The 20771-nt window shown below is 42.6% G+C and overlaps 2 protein-coding genes and 1 non-coding gene across 4 annotated transcripts; 2 read left to right on the plus strand and 1 right to left on the minus strand.

Moving 5' to 3' along the window:
- Positions 1-447: 447 nt before the first annotated feature.
- Positions 448-13254, plus strand: SNURF (SNRPN upstream open reading frame). 2 transcript variants are annotated; one of them, XM_037053799.1, is made up of 4 exons: positions 448-554; positions 6743-6838; positions 11339-11495; positions 12178-13254. In XM_037053799.1, the coding sequence occupies exons 1-3, from the start codon at positions 541-543 to the stop codon at positions 11472-11474; spliced, it is 246 nt and encodes an 81-aa protein (XP_036909694.1). In that variant the 5' UTR covers positions 448-540; the 3' UTR covers positions 11475-11495; positions 12178-13254. The 2 variants fall into 2 exon arrangements, with proteins under 2 accessions (XP_036909694.1, XP_036909693.1); XM_037053798.1 differs by lacking the exon at positions 12178-13254 and having other exon boundaries at positions 449-554; positions 11339-12103.
- Positions 9030-9156, minus strand: LOC118992092 (small nucleolar RNA SNORA27). The gene has a single exon (XR_005067542.1). It is a non-coding gene; the product is annotated as a small nucleolar RNA SNORA27 (small nucleolar RNA).
- On the plus strand, positions 11479-20303 carry SNRPN (small nuclear ribonucleoprotein polypeptide N). The gene is made up of 8 exons (XM_037053797.1): positions 11479-11495; positions 16808-16877; positions 17148-17299; positions 18386-18497; positions 18926-19078; positions 19446-19584; positions 19918-20043; positions 20136-20303. Exons 2-8 carry the CDS (start codon positions 16875-16877, stop codon positions 20171-20173), a joined length of 723 nt encoding a protein of 240 aa, XP_036909692.1. The 5' UTR covers positions 11479-11495; positions 16808-16874; the 3' UTR covers positions 20174-20303.
- Positions 20304-20771: the final 468 nt, after the last annotated feature.

The following is a 20771-nucleotide window of genomic DNA, read 5'->3' on the forward strand; positions in this document are numbered from 1 at the left end:
TGTGCGATCTTTTTAGATTTCCGAGTAGCCAGGGCCTCGGGTCCTAGTGTCTGTGCGTTGACTGTGGTTTTGCGTCAGTGGAATTTTCCAAGCCAGCACCTCTGCTGGCCTTGTAACAAGACACGACCACCAATTGTGTGGATCGAGATTGTTTGGTCCGAGGTACCCGCACGCATTTGTTGGGAACCAAGAATCATTTTCTGAACATTTTACACGAACGTTAAAATAGGGAGACACTGTCATTAACCTGGGGTGGTGGTGGTCATCTCTGGAGCCCCATCCCCAGCCACTGGCGCCCTGTGGACTGGGAGACACCATCCGCCAGTTATTCCAGTGGAGAAGGGCGCTGGCGCCCGCACTGCGGCAGGAACGCGGCACTGCGGCAATTTGCCGCGCAGGCGCAGACGGCAGTGGCGCGGGGTGGAGCGCATGCGCAGATAGAACTGGGGTGATTAGTTGGCGCTGCAGCGGCGGGGGCCAGCGCAGTTTGGAGCGGCCGCCGGCGATGCCTGACGTGGTGTGAGGAGCGGTAGCGGCGAGATGGAGAGGGCCAGGTCAGCGGTGCGGGCAACTCCCCTCACCGTGCCTGGGGGACAGTTGTGGTTACAGCTGATACTCCAGTGTCGCAGAACCTGGAGCGTGTTGGGTATAAGGGGAGTTTGGAACCTCAGAGTCTTTGTTCTGGAGAGCCGCAAGGGACGCATTAGGACGTGCGGGGCTGGGCTTTGTATGCAGATTGTGTCTTCTCCGCGTTGTGCGGTGTTCTGGCCCGTCTGCACCATCCTGCCGCTTCCAATGCGGTCGTTAGCAGGGTGGCCCTTTGTCCTTGAGATCTGAGGCCATGGTCGTGGGGGGGGTTCACAGCGATGGCGGACGGCCTCGCTGCGTCAGGCTGGATGGTATGGTGCGGGGTGGGCGGGGGCCTCGGCATTGGTGGGGAGGGGGATATAGGGTGGGGCGTCCTTGGTGGCGTGAGGGGGCGGAGCGTCGGGTATTCACAATGAAGACGGTCGTGAGCGGGTAGCCACACCAGTGGTTTGGGGATCTCCGGTGGACACCGTGGCTGTTTACGGATGGCGCAAGGTTGACCATGGTGGGAGTGGGAAGTGGAGAAACGGCTCTGGCGGTGGTGTGGGGAAGGGGATAGCATGGCAAAAGTGAATGTGGCTGGTGGTGTGATCGAGGGTGCCGTGATGGGGCAGTTTGGCGGGGCTCGGTGCGGTGTTGGCCTTATTGGTGGCGGATGCGCCTGAGGGCAGGGCGGCGGCGGCGGCAGGGTCTGCAGGGGCACATTCTGTGGTTTGCCGATGTCATTTGAAAAGAGAATGTTTGATCGTCTGTAACGAGTGGAAGTCGGGTTTAGTTTGCTGTGGGTATTCTGTGCCCCACCCTTGGCTGAAGGGATGGCTGCACTAACGTTCAAGCCCTTTGTTTTTGCTCCTTTGGATCCCTTGCTTTGTACTCAGGCGCAAGATTAAGTAAAGGGCTTGCAGCGCTCGCTAAATGTGTGGCGAGTACGTGCCGGGGTCAGGATGTAGCCTTGCGGAGCGTCTCCTACCCTCTTCGAAATGAGGTGTGGTGGGTGGCCGGGCGGGCTGGCTGGCCCCACGAGGGTCCGGGTCTCAGCCCAGCCTTTGTGCAACTCTCCCAAGATGGCCGCTGCCGCAGCCATGCGGGCGCGCAAGCGCGGGCAGGGGGCCGCCGCTCCCACTCGCATTGCCGCAGTGGGGGAGGGGCAGCGCGGGCCCCTGCGCGGCAAGAATGCTTGCCGCCATCGCCCACTGGCGCAGTGTAGCCTGTGGAGGCGGGGCCGTGCGGGCTGCCGCCCCCCTCCCCTCGGAGTTGCAGTGGTGGTGGAGGGTGTGGGGTCGGGCCGCGCAGGCGCAGTTGCTGCAGTGCGGCGCGCTGGGGAGGGGTGTGCACCGCATCTACCTGGAGGCGGCAGCAGCTACTCCGCTCACCTGTCTGTCACATGTTCCGCCCCTGCCTTGTGTAGCTGCAATTGGGGGAGGGAGGAAGGGGCTTGCCTGAGCTGCAGCCACTCAGCTGCCCCTTCCCGCAGTGGTTGGCGGGGGGAGCGGAAGGCGTGAGGCCTCGGCTTTGCGCAGGGGCGCCTCCTACATAAGGGGCCCGCCAAGGGAGAGGTGGGGCCAGGAGGCTGAGAAGGGGAAGGCAGTCCAGTGGTGCTAACGCAACCTCCATCACTGGTACAAGTGACTTTAATCTGTTTTTCTGACTCTTCAGAAAAGGGCCTTTTTTTGATTTTTGTAGATTTTCTTTGTGTTGTATTATGAGCAAGTTAATTGTTCTTTATTCAGAGTGGATTCAGTAATTCTTTAGATAACTGCTTTTTCTATAGCCTTTTATAAATATTTGTACTTTACAGATTTTGAAATTGCACAAGTGTGTCACCCTAACAGGGTCGAGTTTCTTAATTTTGGGGTATTTTGTTCATGATGTTACCTTTAGACTGTTTTATGAAATTGGGAAGAGGGCCAAAGAAGAGCAGAGGAGAGAATCGGAGAAGTGGACAGAAGGCTCTGCAGGTCGGTGGTTGTACGTGGGATTCGGGAATTGATACTTGTCCGTAACTGGATTTTTAAGTTAATGACTCATTGTGTTTGAATTTGGAGGTACTATGAAAACTTGCTGGGAAAGGATAATTAACCAAGTAACTTTTTTTGTGTATTCCACCATTTTGATTGGAGAGGTGCATTTTTTAAGGATTTAATGCGGGGGGCGCATTGCAAGATTTGGAAGTGCTTCTCTCTTCTCTTTTCTCATTCATCATACCCAGAATATCTGGTTGTGCTCTGTGGGAACGTAATTAAGACAAAAAATAAACCGAGATCTTGGAGAGATTTGTTGCAAAATTGTTTCTTTGAGAGGAGATTGAAAAATAGAACTGGAATCTTCTGGTGCTTTAGATTTGCACCATTTTTTCTTCTAGTTGCATTCTGCAGTCGCTTTTGTTCCCCGGGCCTTTCAGAGGCCAGAGGACGGTATGTCCGCCATTTTACCTTGTTCAAGGCAGGCGCTGTATGGTTAATTTGGGGTTTATCCTGTATTGTCTTGGTCTCCATGGTTTTATTGCTTGCCTGTCTCAGTGTTTTTATTTCAGAAATATTTCCCCATATGTGGTTACACTTAACTCTGTTCCCCCTTCCATCTTCCTTAATGTGCATAGATTTTTAACAAATTTCACTAAGGATATCAAGGCCTTTTTACAGTAATCTTTTACTCTGACACTGAAAGCTGCTGCTTAGTTATTTTTTCTATTTTATTACATTTATTGAGGTTACATTGGTTAATAGGGTACTTAGTTTTAGGAAAAATCCTTCAAGTAAGCAGAGTGTGAGTGCTGCCTCAATATGGCAGGGGAAGTGAGGATCAGATTTGATCTCCTGTCTTCAATGTGCAATTAGGGCTTTAGTGGAAGTCCATTGTGTCCCCTCTACTTGGTGGCCCAGGGCAAAGCGGCCTGAGTAAGTGTGGTTGAGCCTCCCGCGCTGATCCATAAAATTGGCGGGGAAGGTCCTTTGTCTTCCAGTTTATGAATGCTGCTGGCCCAGATTCTCCTGGGCGACTCCACATGCTTTGTTTTTGGAAAAACTGATTTTCGCATGTTTGTGGAGAATGTGTAGACTGGTATTAGCTCGTTCTTTTTTTTTAATTTTAAAAAGATTTTTATTTTTAGAGCGAGGGGGGAAGGGAGGGAGAAAGGGAGGGAAACATCAGTATGTGGTTGCCTCTCGCCTGCCCCCTACCGGAGACTTCACTCGATCACAGGCCAGGACACAATCCACTGAGCTGCACCAGCCAGGGCTCTTTGTAATTTTGAGGTTTTAGCAGTTGAATATTAAGATTTTTTTGGGGGGGTGTAAGGAATATTAACTATTTGGTAGAATATTAGACAATTAGGAAAACTATTGTGTGATCTTATAACTTTGATATTTGGTGTATTGCCCAATTAGTTTTCTTAATGAAATGATTTTGAAACATTATGTACATGAAAGAATTTTTCCTTTAAATGGCTAACTTTCTGAAATGTTGGTTTCTGAGTAATGAATGCAGTCAAGATTACAAATGCATATGTGTACATATTTAGGACACATTTCATTATTTTTAAAGTGAATACTCGGGTTTTAAATATAACTAAAAAGTAGGTTAAAATTGATTTTCTTAAACTTTCTTTTTTCTTAGTTGAATGCAGACCTATGCATATTGAGCAACTGATATGAACGGGTAAAGGAACTGAAGGCTTTTTTGGAAATGGTGTTCTCAGTTATACTTTGAAGCATAACACATCTGTGACATAGTTGTCCATGATAGCCCATTTTTATTGTATTAATATAATGTATTAAGAAGTATATGGAGTGGGCAAAAGTAGGATACAGTTCTGAGTACCTGGAACAATTTATTCTTGTATTATTATTTATCTTTATTACAACTGAACATGTACTTTTTGCCCACCGTGTATTTGAAACTTCTAAGAATCAGTCCTTTAACAGCTGAGTGACTTGCCATGGATGGATATACCATACATACCACACACTTCGTTTATTAGTCAGTTGATGTAATTAGGGTTATTCCCATGTTTTGGCTGTTGTGAATAATGTTGCTAGGCATATTCATACTCGGGTATACACTTTTTATTTTAACTCCATCTAGTAGGTGTGGAGTTAGTGGGTTAAATATTAACTACCCAGTCAGCATTTCAGTTTACACTGCCACTGCCAATTGCTCCATTTCCTCCTCCTGAGGTGTGAAGTGGTGTATGTTTGTGGTTTTGGTTGGCATTTCTCCAATGATTATCCTCAGGAGCATCTTTGTGTTGATGGACATTTGTACATCTTTTGGAAAGCAGTCCGTGTGAGTTCTTTACCCCTTTTAAATTGATTTTTTTCATTGTAAGTATACATTAGGGAGACTAGATTTTCTTTTTCTTTTTTTTTAGTGAAATTTTTAAAAGATCTTATTTACTGATCTTTAGAGGGGATGGGAAGGGGAGAGAGGGAGAGAAATATCAATGTAATGTTGGCTCCTGTGCATCCCCTGCTGGGGACCAGCCTGCAACCCACACATGTGCCCTGACTGAGAATCGAACCATGCTTCTTTGTTCCCAGGTCTGCGCTCAGTCCGCTGAGCTACACTAGCCAGGGTGGGATACTAGATTTTCATCAGTTCTATTAACTGAAAATATTTTTCTTCACTCTGCTGGGGGGTTTTTCCCCACTTAATAGTGTTCTTTGAAGCAAAGTCCTTGTTTTACTTATGGTGAAATCTAGTTAAATTTAACAGTTGGCATGTGTAAGGAGCAACCATTTTTTTAAAGAAATTAAAGACTTATTTAAACATGATCGTACATGATTTTTTAAATCTTTGTTAATGCTTGATTAGACAGTTTTTTAAGCAATAATACAATTTATTTGGGACTATTGGCAATCTGGGTTACTTTGCACAATCTACCAAGAGTTTTAAAAAGAACTTAAAACCTGAGTTCTACCTTTTTTGACTTTTGTAAAATGCCTTCCTTTCTGTCCTTTCTGAATTAGCATCTTTAAAGTAAAGTTTTACGAGGGGCTCCTGGGTTTCTGATGCGAATGGCTCAGGGGGCAGACTCCCGCTCAGGCCTCTGGGGCAGCCATTTTGNTGATTTTTTAAATCTTTGTTAATGCTTGATTAGACTTACAGTTTTTTAAGCAATAATACAATTTATTTGGGATTATTGGCAATCTGGGTTACTTTGCACAATCTACCAAGAGTTTTAAAAAGAACTTAAAACCTGAGTTCTACCTTTTTTGACTTTTGTAAAATGCCTTCCTTTCTGTCCTTTCTGAATTAGCATCTTTAAAGTTAAGTTTTACGAGGGGCTCCTGGGTTTCTGACGCGAATGGCTCAGGGGGCAGACTCCCGCTCAGGCCTCTGGGGCAGCCATTTTGTGAGCTGCTCGCGCCACCTAACATGGCGCCAGCTGGGATTTCTTTTTTTTTTTTCGCTTGCATATCCCTTTTATTTATTTTATTTTTACCTTTATTTGCTTAGGATTAAGCAAATCCTAAGAAAGCGATTGCACAGAAGATTGCTTAAGTAGATGTTTTGTAATTTAAACTTTATGCTTTCAACTATATAAAAATGTAATAAAATATTCTTAATTATTTTTCCAATTAGCTGTTTTTTCCCCACAGGTACTTAGGTATATGTAGTACTTCTGTATATTTACATATAGATTTATATCTACATGTGAATAAAAGCAGAAACATTTTATTTTTGCTTAATTTTCTGACATTTTTCTCCTAGATTTTCTTTGTTAAGGGGCTTCTAATGGGGGGGGTTGGTGTTAGGATAGAACCTGGCTACTGGAAGCCAAAAGCTTGCTTATATTTTAACTTACCTTGTTTTTTCCAGTTTCATTGAGAAATAATTGACAAATATTACTGTACCGTGTTTCACTTAAATTATGGATGTTTTTAAAAACTCAACTTCGGGGGAAAGGGGAAGAAGGGTTTACAGGAACAAGTATAAAGGACACATGGACAAAAACTAAGGGGTGGAAATGGGAGGGAGGTGGGGAGCACTGGGGGGTGGGCTGGGAATGGGAGTAAAAGATAGAAAACTACTTAAACAACGAGTAAAACAAAAATTCCATTGTGTCAAATACAGCTCTAAATATAACCTTCAAGTAAATTGTAGTTTTATAAACTGATGAATTGTATCAAACAAATCCCTTTTTTTGCTCCAGGGACCGCTTACACTTGAGAAGGACCACAGAACAGCACGTCCCCGAGGTGGAAGTCCAGGTGAAACGGAGGAGGACAGCCTCCCTGAGCAACCAAGAGTGAGTGCTGTGTGGGTTGAGAACCACTTTACATGGCAGTCCTTCCTCCTTTCAGAGCAAAGTACCCGGGGCAGTGAAAGGCCAGGATGCATCCATATAATACAAAAGATGTAGCATTAAAAAGTGAAATCCTCCTTAGTTATTTTGTCCTAATTTCTAATAAAATTTTGGTAAAATGTATTTTCCTACACACATGCGTAGGTAGGTTTTTATCTTTATAAAATTACGTATTTAACATACTTATGGTAAAGTCTGCTTTATTACTTATGTTAATATGTATATTAGTGTTAACTAAACTTTATGTGCATACAAAATGCTGTGTTCATTGAACAGATGTTAATTTATGCATACATGCTTGCTCTGCAATATTTACACTTTTTTATTAGTACCTTTATCCAGTTAAAATTTGAAATACATAAATATTTCCTCCTTTGTGTAGTACATACAAGGTCTGTCCAGAAAAAGCCCAACCATTGTTAACGTGAGAACTGTTTGCACAACATTGGTGTAACCTGGCAGCCAAGGAGAGTGGAATGGAATGCACATGGGTAAACAGTGGGGACTTACTGTACTAGTCAGTGGGGGTGGTACATGCAGTTCAGTGAGCATTGTACTGTGTGGCTGTCACAATCTAAATGAGTAGAGCAATGAATCTGCATCACATTTTGCATTAAGCTTGAACATTGGAAACTTTGGATGATTCAGAAAGCTTTTGGGGATGATGCCGTGAGTGCAGCATAAATTAAGAGTAGCACACACTTTAGAGGTAATCGAGAATCTATTGAAAGTGATCCACATTCTGGGAAGCCTGCAGCAAGCAGAATGCTTGAGAATGTTCAAAGTGACTTGATTTAGATTGCTACTAATGAACCATATTTTCTCAAGAAGGTCATAACTGGAGGTGAGTATGGGTGTATGACCATGATCTGGAAACAAAGGCCCGGGGGTCCTAATGTAAGTCACTTGGTTCTCCATGCTCAAAGAAGGCATGGCAAAGTCACAGGAAGATCTAGACCAGGTTAACTGGTGCTTGATTGGGTGGGTGTTGTCCATTAGTATGTTCCTTCAGGCCAAACAATAAGAGGTACTACTTCAATGTCCTTAATTGGTTGAGAGATTGAACATGACAAAAGTGGCCACAGCTATGGGCAACTTATGATTGGCAACTTCATCACAACGTGCCCACTCAAGCATCGTGACTTGTACAGAGTTTTTCGGTGAAACATCAAATTATGCATGTGACTCGGCCCCAGTACAGCCCAGATTTGGCACCGTGTGTCTTTTGGCTTTTCCCAAAGCTAAAATCACCTTTGAAAGGGAAGGAATTTCAGATTGTTGATGGGATTCAGGAAAATACGATGGGGCAGGTAAATGGTGATTCCAACAGAGGATTTCACAGTGTTTCCAACAGTGGAACAGATGCTAGGAGAACTGTGGGTTTCCAAGACGCGCCTACCTTGAAGGGGTCTGAGATGTACAGTGTTTCTTGTAGCTCGTATCTTCCATGTAATATTTTTCATATTACGTGGCTGCATACTTTCTGGAAACACCCTCACATACACACTATAATGTTTAGAATTTCAGAAGGGAGATTTTAGTTGAAACCATATGAATAATTTTAGTGGTACATACAGAGTATACATTGAAGAATTTGTCATCCTAACAGATCATACAGTAGCTAGATTTTTTTACTTAAAGTCTCTAAAATGTAATTTCAAGGTAACAAGGGAGTATATCTACTTCACGTTTCCACCAGTCTTTCATCCCCAGGTGATTCTCAGGTAGTCTGACCTCTGTCCCGGCACACCTTCTCCTCTGCATTCCTGTGTCAGCACGTGTCCCCACCCCAGACACAAAGGGGGGCAGCATTTGTGATAGTTTACATCTAGAGACTTCTATATACGAGACTTTTCTGTAACTGCCTTGGGTCTTTTGAAGTCAATGAATAGAAATCCCCCTTATTTTCCAGTGTCTAGGTGGTGTAATAACACAATTGGTAAGTATACTTATCTTAGATTTTTATTTTTCTTCCCTGTTAAAAACAAGATAAAAGCAGTCAATTTGAAAATTCGTTAATACTTGCATTTTCCTCAAATCTTTCAAGTTTTTAAATGATGAAAATACATAACTACTGTGCATTATTTTTTGATCATATATGAAGACTTAAAATACTTACTTGCACATTTTTTCAACTTGTTTCCTGTGAAAGGATATAAAACAAACACCCAGTTTGCTTGAGTTTTAAAAGGATAGTTCCTTTGTCCGACTTGAGTGGCCAGTAAACACACATGTCCAACTGGCAAAGTGAAAGGGGTAAGGGTATGCTTGCACATTTTAAATCACTGAAGAGACTAAAGATCGCCCCATTGTTCTTTGTTTACCTTGTTTACATTTCTTAGTGTATTATATTTTTATTTTAGAAATTTTAAAAATAACTATGAACGATAATTTATTTACAATATGGTATATTTGCCTGTTTTCTTTAATATGGTAATGTTTCTTTCTCTAGCCTTTTGTAACTTAATGAAATTTTTAAGTATTTATTTTTAGAGAGAGGGGAAGAGAGGGAGAGAAACAGTGATGTGTGGTTGCCTTTTGCACGCCACCTACTGGGGACCCAGCCCACAACCCAGGCATGTGCCCTGACTGGGGATCAAAACTGCAACCTTTCAATTTGCAGGCTGGCATTCAATCCACTGAGCTACAACAGCCAGGGCTGTAACTTCGGAGTTTTAAAAGGTTCCAGTGCCCCTAATCTCCGCAAATACCTTGAGATATACTTACTGTAGGGAGGTATTGTTGGAGAGTCCACTGGAGATCTTTGGTTGATGGGTAAAGATGCCATCCTATTTGTTACATTTTGTTAGCTCTTTGACCAGTGTGAACAGGTGATGTCATCACATCTTGTTTCAGCCTGTTTTAGGTACGGCCTCCTTGTCCACATGTGGGAAAACCTTTTGTTGATTTCAAGAAGAAATAACTTCATATTCTTGACGTACAGTTTGTAGTATTAATACAGGGTGCTGATTTGGAGGAAAGATCTGAGGAGAGTTTTCAGTTGTGGAAATAGTGTCGAGTAGTTAAAGGAGTGTGGATGTTCTCAAGCTCTCCCTAATGGTGGTATGCTCAGCATCCTCAGGATTGAGATACTAATTACAGTTTGAGCGTGCATTTTCATCCTGTCTTTTCCCAAACTGTAGGTACTAGGAATCAATATTACTGAGGAATTGCCTAGGTACCAGTTCAGAAGACTAATATAGTATCCCAGTCCAAAAACAAACCAGAATTGAATTATTTATATAATTGGTTCTTTTACTGTTTGCCTGTCAGCTTTTTTAACATTGCAGTAGCATTTACCTTCTAGTCTTCAGCAACCTCAGAGTTTTAAAAAAAGTGCCATCTCCCTCCCAAAATCTCTGAAAATACCTTGAGGTGGCTTAGAGATTGTTGTGGGAGGTATGGGTGGTGGGGGTATCTTATGGGGGAGGATTTTTGTTAGTGGGTCGAGTTTCTATCATGCTTGTTTTTTTAGAACCTTTATCCTACGTGGCATCAGAACAAAACCCAAAGCAATATGCAGACAGAACCGCCCCACAGACGAACAGTGATGCCAATAGCTCATTGATACTCCCTGGAGTTGATGGTACACTGTCTGCCAGTACATACAACACCCATTTAATCAGCTTATTCTTTGGGCCTGGGGAATATCTTCCCTATTTCCCCGATGAGGATGATGAGGATGATGGGGATGATGCTCTCTAATCCTGTCTGAGCAGCCTGGAAAATTAATGGCTTTCAAGCTTATCTCCCAGGAACCATAGACAAAGTCCAGCCTAATTCTTCATTATCTAACATATTGGAAGCATTTAGAAACTACAGAAAGTAGTAGAGAACATTTCATTGCAACTTAAATACAATTGAATATTTTCACGCATGTATGTATGTACTTACCACCAAGGTCAGACTTGCCAACAGGTTTTTTTTTCCAAGCTTGTCTTGTCAGCAGCATCTCTTTCCTATCCTCGGGATGAGCTTCAGTGCAAGATTACTGACCCATAGGGATGTGTTGAGGTCCCTACACATTTTCTCTGGAATTTCCTACTAATAGATGGTTCGTTAACTTAGCTTGAAAACCTGAACAGTGCATACCCTGGAACCTGTCTGTTGCGGCATTAGCAAATGCCCACAGCCCTCACTAGGGATTTAGACTTGCTCCAGATGAGGAGATCAGAAAGGAAGTGGTGGGTGTGGGGCTACTTCCACAGGAAAAGCTTCCGGTTTTGTTTTCTACTTGGTTGGTAGTATCCCCGAGGTGGGTAAGTATCCCTTGGTTTCCTGTATGCAGAGACTCCCATTTCCTGTTAAGAGTCTCTATAAGGTGATGCTGCGCTCAGACCCTGACTGGGCCCCTTACATGTAAATGTCTCTGGTTGCTTTCATTATTACCTGAAAGGTGTGGGCAAGCGCCTTCCATGCATTTGTGTTGTGCTTTTGTCATAGGTGTCAGCTGTACCCGAGGCGCTCCCAGCAGCAGCAGCAGCAGCAGCAGCAGCAGCAACAACAGCAAGTACCTGTTGTGGATTTCCAGGCAGAACTGAGGCAGGCTTTCCTAGCTGAGACACCGAGAGGTGGTTAAAGCAGTCTTGGGACATTCCAGGTAGCTGATTCCAAGCAAAAAACCCAGGTTAGAGTTGACGCAGCCATGATCAGGAGTACAGAAATCCTTAAAGAATAGGGTTTTGGGAGGTAAAAAGAAACTTCTTTAAAAGCCTGATGCCATAAGCCCTTCGCAGGAAGTCTAGAACAGTGAAAGCAGGACCTTAGTGCTCTTAAAATGACACCTCTGTTGTGTTTCTTGTATTCCATCTCATTGTGCTGCATGCCTTTTAGGTAGTTTTCATATTTAATTTATATTGATTTCAACTTGGTATGAAAAATCACTATGAATGGCTGCTAAATACCCTGCTAATGAATGTTTTAGAATTTTCTTCGGTAAGACACTTTATTTTTTTCTGCTGAGAGCAGACAGTTGCATTGCATGAACCAGGTATTTCCTCAGATGTCCACATGTGCTAATCAAGAAATACCAATGTATGATATATTTTCTAAATTTATACAAAATATTATTTATTAGTCTATCTTTGTTGCCTTGAAAAATGGAGTGCAAGATAAAAGCACTTTGTTCTGTGTTACTTTAACTTATGCCCTCTGAATTACAAGTTCCCATTACATTCATTAGCAAATAAAAAGCTCAATATTTACCCATGCTTATTTACTAATTATTCCTTTTTGCTGTGTCTTTTTCTCACTTTTTGTTTTCATCACTGTATTTCAATCAGCTGACAATGTAATAAAGACTTGATGATTTTTCACTGTGCTGTAGATTTATTTGCAGTCTGTCTTTGTGTTGCTTACCTTTTTTAGGAAAAAGCTGTTCATATTTAAATTCTGATTTAATGGTTTGTTTTTTCTTTGTGACCTCAATCCAAAGGGGTTAAAAATATGTTTTCAAAATGGACAAAGAAGAAAGGGTTATGGCTCAGTTTTCTTCTGGGTTTCCTTTATGTGTGTTCTTAAATGTTTCTCAACTCAAGGTAACTAGTCCTGTTTATATAAGGCCACCATTTTGAGTTGGAAAACAAAAGGAGAAATTTTTTAAAAGAAAAAATCATCCTGCCAAATTTTTTCCATCATTTTTCAGTGATTGCCTAGACTTGAGTATAAGAGTGGAATTGATTTCAGTGGAATCTGTTCATGGCCCAAATTTATTCCAAGAGAAAGGACATTCTTAAATGCCTAAGTGTTCACAAGTTTTTTAACAGTATTTTTTTGGTTCCTTCATACAGGCCACATACTCCTCTAAGTTCTAAGTGTAATGTTATTTGAATCATACTAGGTAAATTCATAGGTTTTTTGAATTGACCTATTTATGCAAGTAGGACCAAGTAATTTTTTGATTCTCAAGTGCTAGTTTTATGTAAATGGTACTAGTTTCTAGGATTATTTCAGAGCAGGGGAGGTAAAGATCTCACCACTCACTGCCAGATCTTGTAAGTAAAAGTTGACTGGCACACAGTCATGCCCATTGATTTGCATATGGTTGGTGGCTGTATTGACAATATGGTGATAGGTTGAGTGGAAGACAAAACCTAAAACACTGTTTTATAGGGAAAGTTAGCTGATCTGTCTTTAGAAAACCACATGCACAGATAAGAACACCCAGGTGAACGTTGTAGGATGTAGTCAAGAAAGGGGTGGTAGCATTCCTGGGCAGAGAACCAGGGGTTTCTGAGAAAAGGGTAATTCATGCCTGAGAATCACATTCAAGACAGGGTAAGCATGTAGATAGGTAGTTTTGAATGATATTTTTTCATTATTAAAATTGAAAGCCTGGTAGTGATAGCAGAAAAAAGTGGAAAAAATGAACCAAAAACTATGTACCCATGTTTGGACCACAGCATGAGGTTGAAATTTTTACCATTTTCTTTTTTATTTATTTTATTTATTTACTTTTAGAGAGAGGGGACGAGAAGGAGAAAGAGTGGGAGAGAAACATCAATGTGTGGTTGCCCCTCATGTGTTCCCTACTGGGGACCTGGCCCACAACCCAGGCATGTGCCCTGACTGGCAATTGAACCAGCAACCCTTTGCTTCACAGGCCCGTGCTCAATCCACTGAGCTACACCAGCCAGGGCATTTTCTTTTGATTTGAGAATGTTTGTTAGTTGGAATCTTGTTTTTCAACTAGTTTATTTTCTATTCTATTTAAATGAGTATTAATTATTTTCACTTTATTACGTAGTTCTCATAATTTATCATTAATGATTTTCATTTTATTACATAGTTCTCATAATTTATCATTTATATCAAATAGATGATAGTCCATTCATGATTTACATTGCTCCTGTATCTGTTCGGGATTTTTTTTGCTAGTATGCTGTAAATGTTAATGTTGAAAATGTTATACTTTTAAGATGTATTTGCTACATTATTTAACACTAGAGTAAGGATGCATGTATTTGTGCACTACAGGGTATGATTGTTGCTGTGACTTAAGTATTTTGTTCACACGGCTTTCTGGCAGCAGCATACAGTGCTGAGTGCTGTAAAGTATTAACCACCAAGCTAGTTACTCAGAACCATGTTTGGTATCTTGATTACTGTTTTTGATGAATAAACTGATCCACAAAAGCATAAATTCTGTAGATTTAACTAGCATTGCTTTGTGAATGAATGTTTTCCATGTGCTTACATTTTTCTCCAGTTACTTTTAAAATCGTGCATGTTTTTTGGTGGAGATTCTAGTCTTACTTGATTTAGTTAAGCACTAATGTGTAACCATTTTTCCAGGATGTCTTGTGTATTGGCCAAGTCTGACCATGTTATTCTCTGACTTAAAAGAGCTTTAAAAAAATTTTTTTTATCTATCTTTAGAGGGGAAGGGAAGGAAAGAAGAGAAATATCAATGTATGGCTGCCTCCCGAGCATCCCCCACTGGGAACTGATTTGCCCCGACTGGGAATCGAACCGCAGCCGACTGGTTCACAGGCCCGTGCACAGTCCACTGAGCTACACCAGCCAGGGCAGAGCTTTACTTTTTTATGCATTTTAATCACTTGAAGGTCCACACTGTCCAGAAATTTGAGAACTTTGGTGAGGGATCCCAGCATGTCTGGGCCAGGGACTTGGGGTCATTGATTTGCCTTGTGCCCCATGATGTACAGGGCCTGACACGAACTGCATAATACAGCCAGGCACTGTGATGTATTTCCCTCCCTTGTCCTTTTTCTCTTGAGTCATTTCTTACTCCTTTCTTGTCGAGATCAAGTTGACCATTTTACATAGTCATGTGTTTTCACAATATATGGATTTCATGAGCATGATGAGCTAACTTTAGGGATGAGAGGTAACTCGAGGAAAGCCTTTATTCCTTAATCTCCAGTCCACCCCCCATTCTGTACTTCCTTGTTCTTCATGGATTGCTGGAGACCCTAAATCTTCATAGATGCAAAGTTGTAATAGTGGAAATGTTAACCATTCACATATATACCCTGCTTACAGAGATTCCTGTCAGAATTGAGAACATCAAAATCCTGGGCCTTGAGTTCAATCTTGTGAGGTTGCATCAGTAACTGTATTTATGTTGGGGTTCAGTCTGCTAATTTCACTAGGTCTTTATATAATTTTATTTGAAACAAACACTGGGTACCAGACATGGGGATACCCTTGATGTTACTCCTCTATGTCTGAGGATGGAAGCAGGGTAGACGGGAGAAGAGGGATTTGGCATGTCAGAGCAGTGTGGACAGTGTTGAGGGTGGATGGACAATGGTCTTCAGCCAACGCCACGACAGTTTGCATGTGGACAACCAAGGTTGGGAATTTTGGTTTTTTTGCCAGTTTTGATGTGCTCCAAGGTGCCATAATTTAAATGAATCAAGTTTTGGTAGTTAAGGGAAATGTCCCTACTACATCTTAGCACCTTTACTGAATTATTTGTCATGCCATTGTTACTCTTTTGAGCAGTGAGTTTGTTCCACATGAAAAACTTGTCTTCAGCATGTTTTTACTTTGGTTTTGATGATGCTATGGTTCATAACCACCATTTAAATGATTTCATTTTCATGGTTTGAAATTGATGATTCAGTATTTTTTATTTAAATATTTTACTTATTTTTTTATTTAAATATTTTACTTGGTTTTTTAAATTTATTTTTGAGGGGAAGGAGAGAGGGAGAGAAGTGCCAGTTTCCTCTCGTGCGCCCACTGCTGGGAACTGGCTTGCAACCCAAGCATGTGCCCTGACTGGGACTTGAACCTCAGTCCCTTGGTTTGCCAGCCCAAGCTCAATCCTGATGATTCAGTATTGAGTTTATTTTGCTGTTTGGAAATTTTCTCTTAAATGCGTATCCTAACGAAATGATTGTTAAAGGCAGTATTACATTTTACATGTGACTTTGAGTACCTAAGTGCTATAAACAGATGCGTAAGGCCAGTTGCTCATTCGGAAGTTTATATAATTTTTCTTTTGTATTGATTATAATTAATCTTGAGTCCCTGTACAAGTTCCGGCTGGATTTGGTTGCCATTCTTAGTAGCAACCTTTAGTGTATTGGGGACATGGTAACATTGTTATACTGCATGAAGGAAAGTTGCCCATGTAGCCATATAAGCATACCATAATTGCAAGAACCCTTTTAACAAAGGAAGTATTAAATCCTTACATGAGAAAGCATTGGGTTCTTGGGAAAGACAGACTATGTAAGTATTTTGAAGGGAATTGGCCGTGGATGGGGAACACTGAAGTTGCAAGCAGGTTGTGCAGACGAGAAGCAAAAATTTGCTCTAGTCAGTGATTAATTCAGAGGGAGAAACTTAAGGATGTCAAACTGTTGAAGTTGACATACTTGGTATAAACTGGGGACCAGAGAATGAAGTACTACTATGAGTAAGGATAAAAAGAGAAAGTCATTCGTTTTAGAATGGAAAATGAGTATTTTTGAAACATTTGAAGGATCTATGTAAAAAGTCGATGGGGATGGACAAAAAGGTGAAAGTGAACATAGACAATAGTGCAATAAGTGTGCACAGTGAGACGATTACTAGAATTAGTGTGAGGAGCACATAGTAAGGTACGAAAAATATTAAACCACTTTATTAGATACCTGAAATTAATATAACTAATACATTGTTACATATCAGATATACTTAAATGATGGAAAAAACTTTGTAAAACTGAGGTGCCTAAAATGTGGGAGTCAAGGTAAGAGAAGAGTGAAATTGCAGTTTTCTTGGAGTGCATGGGAGAAGGGGATGGTTTGCAGTATGTCTGTTACTGTTTTTCATGCCAAATAGATTGCAGTGCAGCTGGACCATGCTTTCCTCTGCAGGCTCCACCTACTGTTTGAAGCTTCTGCCCCAGCTTGCATTGTGTTTGTTGCAGAACCTGCGTCATACCTTTATCTGTAGCCTTCCCTTAGGTCTTAAGGATCCTGAAACTTGACTGCAGATAATTGGATTTGGTGAAACAGCAATCATGGTAAGATATGTATTGAAGGGGAGGGGTGAAAATACCATATGAGCCCAACACAATGGTTTGACAGATCATAGGGTAATTTGGTGTTAGAAATAGTTAAGTGATAGGGAGGGTGCTTGATTGATGGTCTTCCCGAAGGGTCACAGGATGTAAATACAGATGAAGCACCTCAGCCTGAGGGGGAAGGGGAAACCTAACCTGGATTGGCATAGGAGATGGGGAAGGTTGGGAAGTAGCTGCAGACAAGCTGGTGACTCCCCTTATTCCTTCCAGACTGTGGGCAAGAGCAGCAAGATGCTGCAGCACATCGACTACAGGATGAGGTGCATTCTGCAAGATGGCCGGATCTTCATTGGCACCTTTAAGGCTTTTGACAAGCATATGAACTTGATCCTCTGTGATTGTGATGAGTTCAGGAAGATCAAGTAAGACCACCTTGGGGTTGGGTAATGGGAGATGAGGGAGACTGAGAACATCAGCTTTCCTTAGTCAAATTGAGAAGAGTCTGTAATGTATATTTTGTCCTTCCTGTACCAGGCAGAGCACTTAAGAAACTCGAGGATGGTGCATGCTTCAATGTTTTTTAAACAATCATCCTTTTTACTCATAAGAATAGAAAATCTGGTCCGTGGGTAAATACTAGAGGCATTTGACCATAACTCTGTGCCAACCCAATTTCTCTTCATTCTTCTTACCGCTGCAGTGATAATGCCACCTAAGTAATGCTTTAGGTGTGGGTACATCATCTTTACTTTCTGATGGTACCTGCTGGAGTATGAGGCGTACTGTTACCCACGTTGTATGTCAGAAGCCTCATAGCATGCTGGCACACAAGGCGGAGCAACCGAGTTTACAGTTGTGAGGATGCAAAAAGTTTATTCTTATATTACTAGTTACTGTCTGCTTTATGGATAACTGTAAACCTATTTTTGCCCCGCCCTGTACTATTTCTGCTGACATAAAGAAACTGGAATCAGGATTTTTTCAAAAATTTCCCATGGTTAAGTAATAAAAGTGTTAATCCAGGAATAATACACAGCTGTTTATTATTCAAAATTGTCCATTATTTCTTTACCATTTGGTGTTTTTCATTGTATATTAATGTTCCCATCGTATTTCAAGTGTCCCCAAGATTTGCGTATGAAGTTAAAGCATTTTGAAACTTTTACTTCCCGTATTAACACAAAAACTAAGGTTTCAGATTGCCTGCCTTAAAGGCTGTATTTTAGGCAAATCACTTGGATTGTTCATAATGAATAAATTAGTTCTTACATAGTATAACGTTGACAGGACATTCCGGCAGTTTGAATTTTCACAGAAAAAGAGCTTTACCAGTCACTTTTATGTATCATTTGAGTTTACTGATGCGTGTGTTTTTGTTTTGTTCTGCCACAGCTTTGAATATGAGCATCTTGGCATATTGTCTTAATTGGTGTTTCATGACCTTTAAATAATTTCAGTGAGCGTATGCTCCCTAAATTTCCATACTAACCATTCACTTTGATTTACAGGCCAAAGAATGCGAAGCAGCCAGAGCGGGAAGAGAAGCGGGTCTTGGGTCTGGTGCTGTTGCGTGGGGAGAACTTGGTTTCAATGACAGTGGAGGGACCTCCCCCCAAAGATGTAAGAAAGACACAGAGCAGGGCAAACATGACTGTAGGGGACAGGAGAGCACAGTGGAGGCACAAGACCCTGCTCCTTGTGAAAGGCAGTGTGCCAAGCAGCTGCTGCCAGCTGTGCTGGGGGAACACATGGGGAGTAAGGTTGCCAGTGAGTAATTCTGCTGGACCCTCCCCAGGCAAAGGGAGGAGTGCCGCTTGCCTCTCTCGGCAGGGTTCTGAGATGCATGTGGCACAGTGGTGGGAGTGATGCATTGAATCTTCAGGGTTTCCCCATGGTGCGCTTGTTCACATGCTCTTTTGAGTTCAGAACTAATAAAAGATCATGGTGTGGGAAAGGGTGAAAAGGATCCATCTTTCAGGGGTAATTGAGGAGGGCCAGTGACTTGCCAAAGCATTTGATTTCAAGCCATCCTTTTTTTGCACTTTCAGACCGGCATTGCTCGTGTACCACTGGCAGGAGCTGCAGGAGGCCCTGGGGTTGGCAGGGCCGCAGGCAGAGGAGTCCCAGCTGGTGTTCCGATTCCACAGGCTCCTGCAGGATTAGCAGGCCCAGTCCGAGGGGTAGGGGGACCCTCCCAGCAGGTGAGGAGGTGAAGAGGCCCAAGTGCCTGTGGTGCGAGCCTCATGTGCTGTGCAGGGGACTGAGGACAAAGGCATAGGAAGGGGGTAGAGCCACCTGGATGGGACTGACGAATCGTGTTGGTGGATGCAGAGAAATGTGGGTAAACCAGAGGTGAGAAAATGATCATTAGATTAAAATGGGCATGTTCAGTTTAAAAGGGGAATGTTAGTGCGCCAAGACTTTTTTAAAGTGAGAATAAGTGGAGATGTACAAAATTACTATGGTCATTTCCTATGTAATAGGCCATGATCCACCATTTGTTTTCTGTGTGAGTATGTGAGGATGTGCCTTACCTGTGCTGTCTGTCTCTCTGGCCGTCCTTCTCAGGTAATGACTCCACAGGGACGAGGCACCGTTGCAGCTGCTGCTGTGGCGGCCACTGCCAGCATAGCTGGAGCCCCCACTCAGTACCCACCAGGTCGGGGGACTCCCCCCACCCCTGTGGGACGGGCAACCCCCCCTCCAGGTAAGGAACTGGTGAACAGAGCAGTACACGAGTTGGGTCTTACAGGTGTGGGTCTGTGAAGAGATTGTAGTATCTTGCAGTGATGACTAAAAATACTGTAAGAGAAGGCCCTGCCTCAGTACGTAACTAGGAGCTAAGATCTGCTCCCACTTTGGATACTGGCTTTGACTGAAAGAGCTTTGAACTTTTTTGAGTTGCAGATGGCTTACATGGTGAATGGTCAAAGAGGAAGTTGGTCAGCTATGTACTTGGTGTCTGGGCCCATTTCATATTGTCTTTGGTTTAGGCCTCATCTTTTTCTGAGGTCTTCCTTTCTGCCTCTTTCTTTTTTAGGCATTATGGCTCCTCCACCTGGTATGAGACCACCCATGGGACCACCGATTGGGCTTCCCCCTGCTCGGGGGACCCCGATAGGCATGCCTCCTCCAGGAATGAGACCTCCCCCACCTGGAATCAGAGGTGAGTGGGTTCCCACGTGCCCAGCGGCGCCAGCCCAGGCCCTTGATAGACATGCATTTTGACCTCATGGAATTTTGCTCTTTATTTTCCAGGTCCACCTCCCCCAGGAATGCGCCCACCAAGACCCTAGGATACTCTTGGTCCTTAGTCACTCTTTGCCTGCACTGTGTCTTGTGAAACTGTGTAGAGTGTTTGTGAGCTTCTGTCCCCTCTGCAGCATTAATATTCGCTAATAAATATATAGAGCAATTAAACTGTGAGGTACTGTTGTACATTTTCTTGTCTATTGGTTTTGTTGAAGTCACAGTGACACTGCGTGTGCTTTATTACGATGAGGTTTAAAGCCTTCCAAGCAACTCATTTAAATAAGTTTCTTTAACTTTTATGATAGAATGGTTGTGATAATTGTTTCAGCTTCCTAACATATACTCTGTGTTGAGTAGTGTTGGTTAATAACCTTGACACGTAAGGAAATGTGGCCCAGGCAGTTAAGTGGTAAAGCTGAGACTCGTGCCTGGGCTCCTCCACCTTGCAGTGGCAGACACACTGCAGGTAGGCTGCGAGGACGCCAAAGGTTTCTCAAGGGAGTGTGCCGAAGGAACCTATAGCATGGAATTCACAGCATGTGGAATACGAGGCACACCTGTGTCTGGGACATTTATACCACCATTTTCCAGCTCACTTGGCGCTCTGTGCCCTGTGTCACCAGAGTGTGCACACAGTCCTGA

The sequence above is a fragment of the Sturnira hondurensis genome, unplaced genomic scaffold (assembly GCF_014824575.4).
Source record: "Sturnira hondurensis isolate 20B ecotype Veracruz unplaced genomic scaffold, ASM1482457v3 Scaffold0007865, whole genome shotgun sequence".
Taxonomy (NCBI): Eukaryota; Metazoa; Chordata; class Mammalia; order Chiroptera; family Phyllostomidae; genus Sturnira; species Sturnira hondurensis.

Excerpts from the sequence above, each read along its gene's own strand:
- SNURF (XM_037053799.1), top strand. Across the intron at positions 6,839-11,338 it reads GCCTCCCTGAGCAACCAAGA|GTGTCAGCTGTACCCGAGGC; the intron begins GTGAGTGCTGTG and ends CTTTTGTCATAG.
- SNRPN (XM_037053797.1), top strand. Across the intron at positions 19,585-19,917 it reads ACGGGCAACCCCCCCTCCAG|GCATTATGGCTCCTCCACCT; the intron begins GTAAGGAACTGG and ends TTTCTTTTTTAG. Across the intron at positions 20,044-20,135 it reads TCCCCCACCTGGAATCAGAG|GTCCACCTCCCCCAGGAATG; the intron begins GTGAGTGGGTTC and ends TTTATTTTCCAG.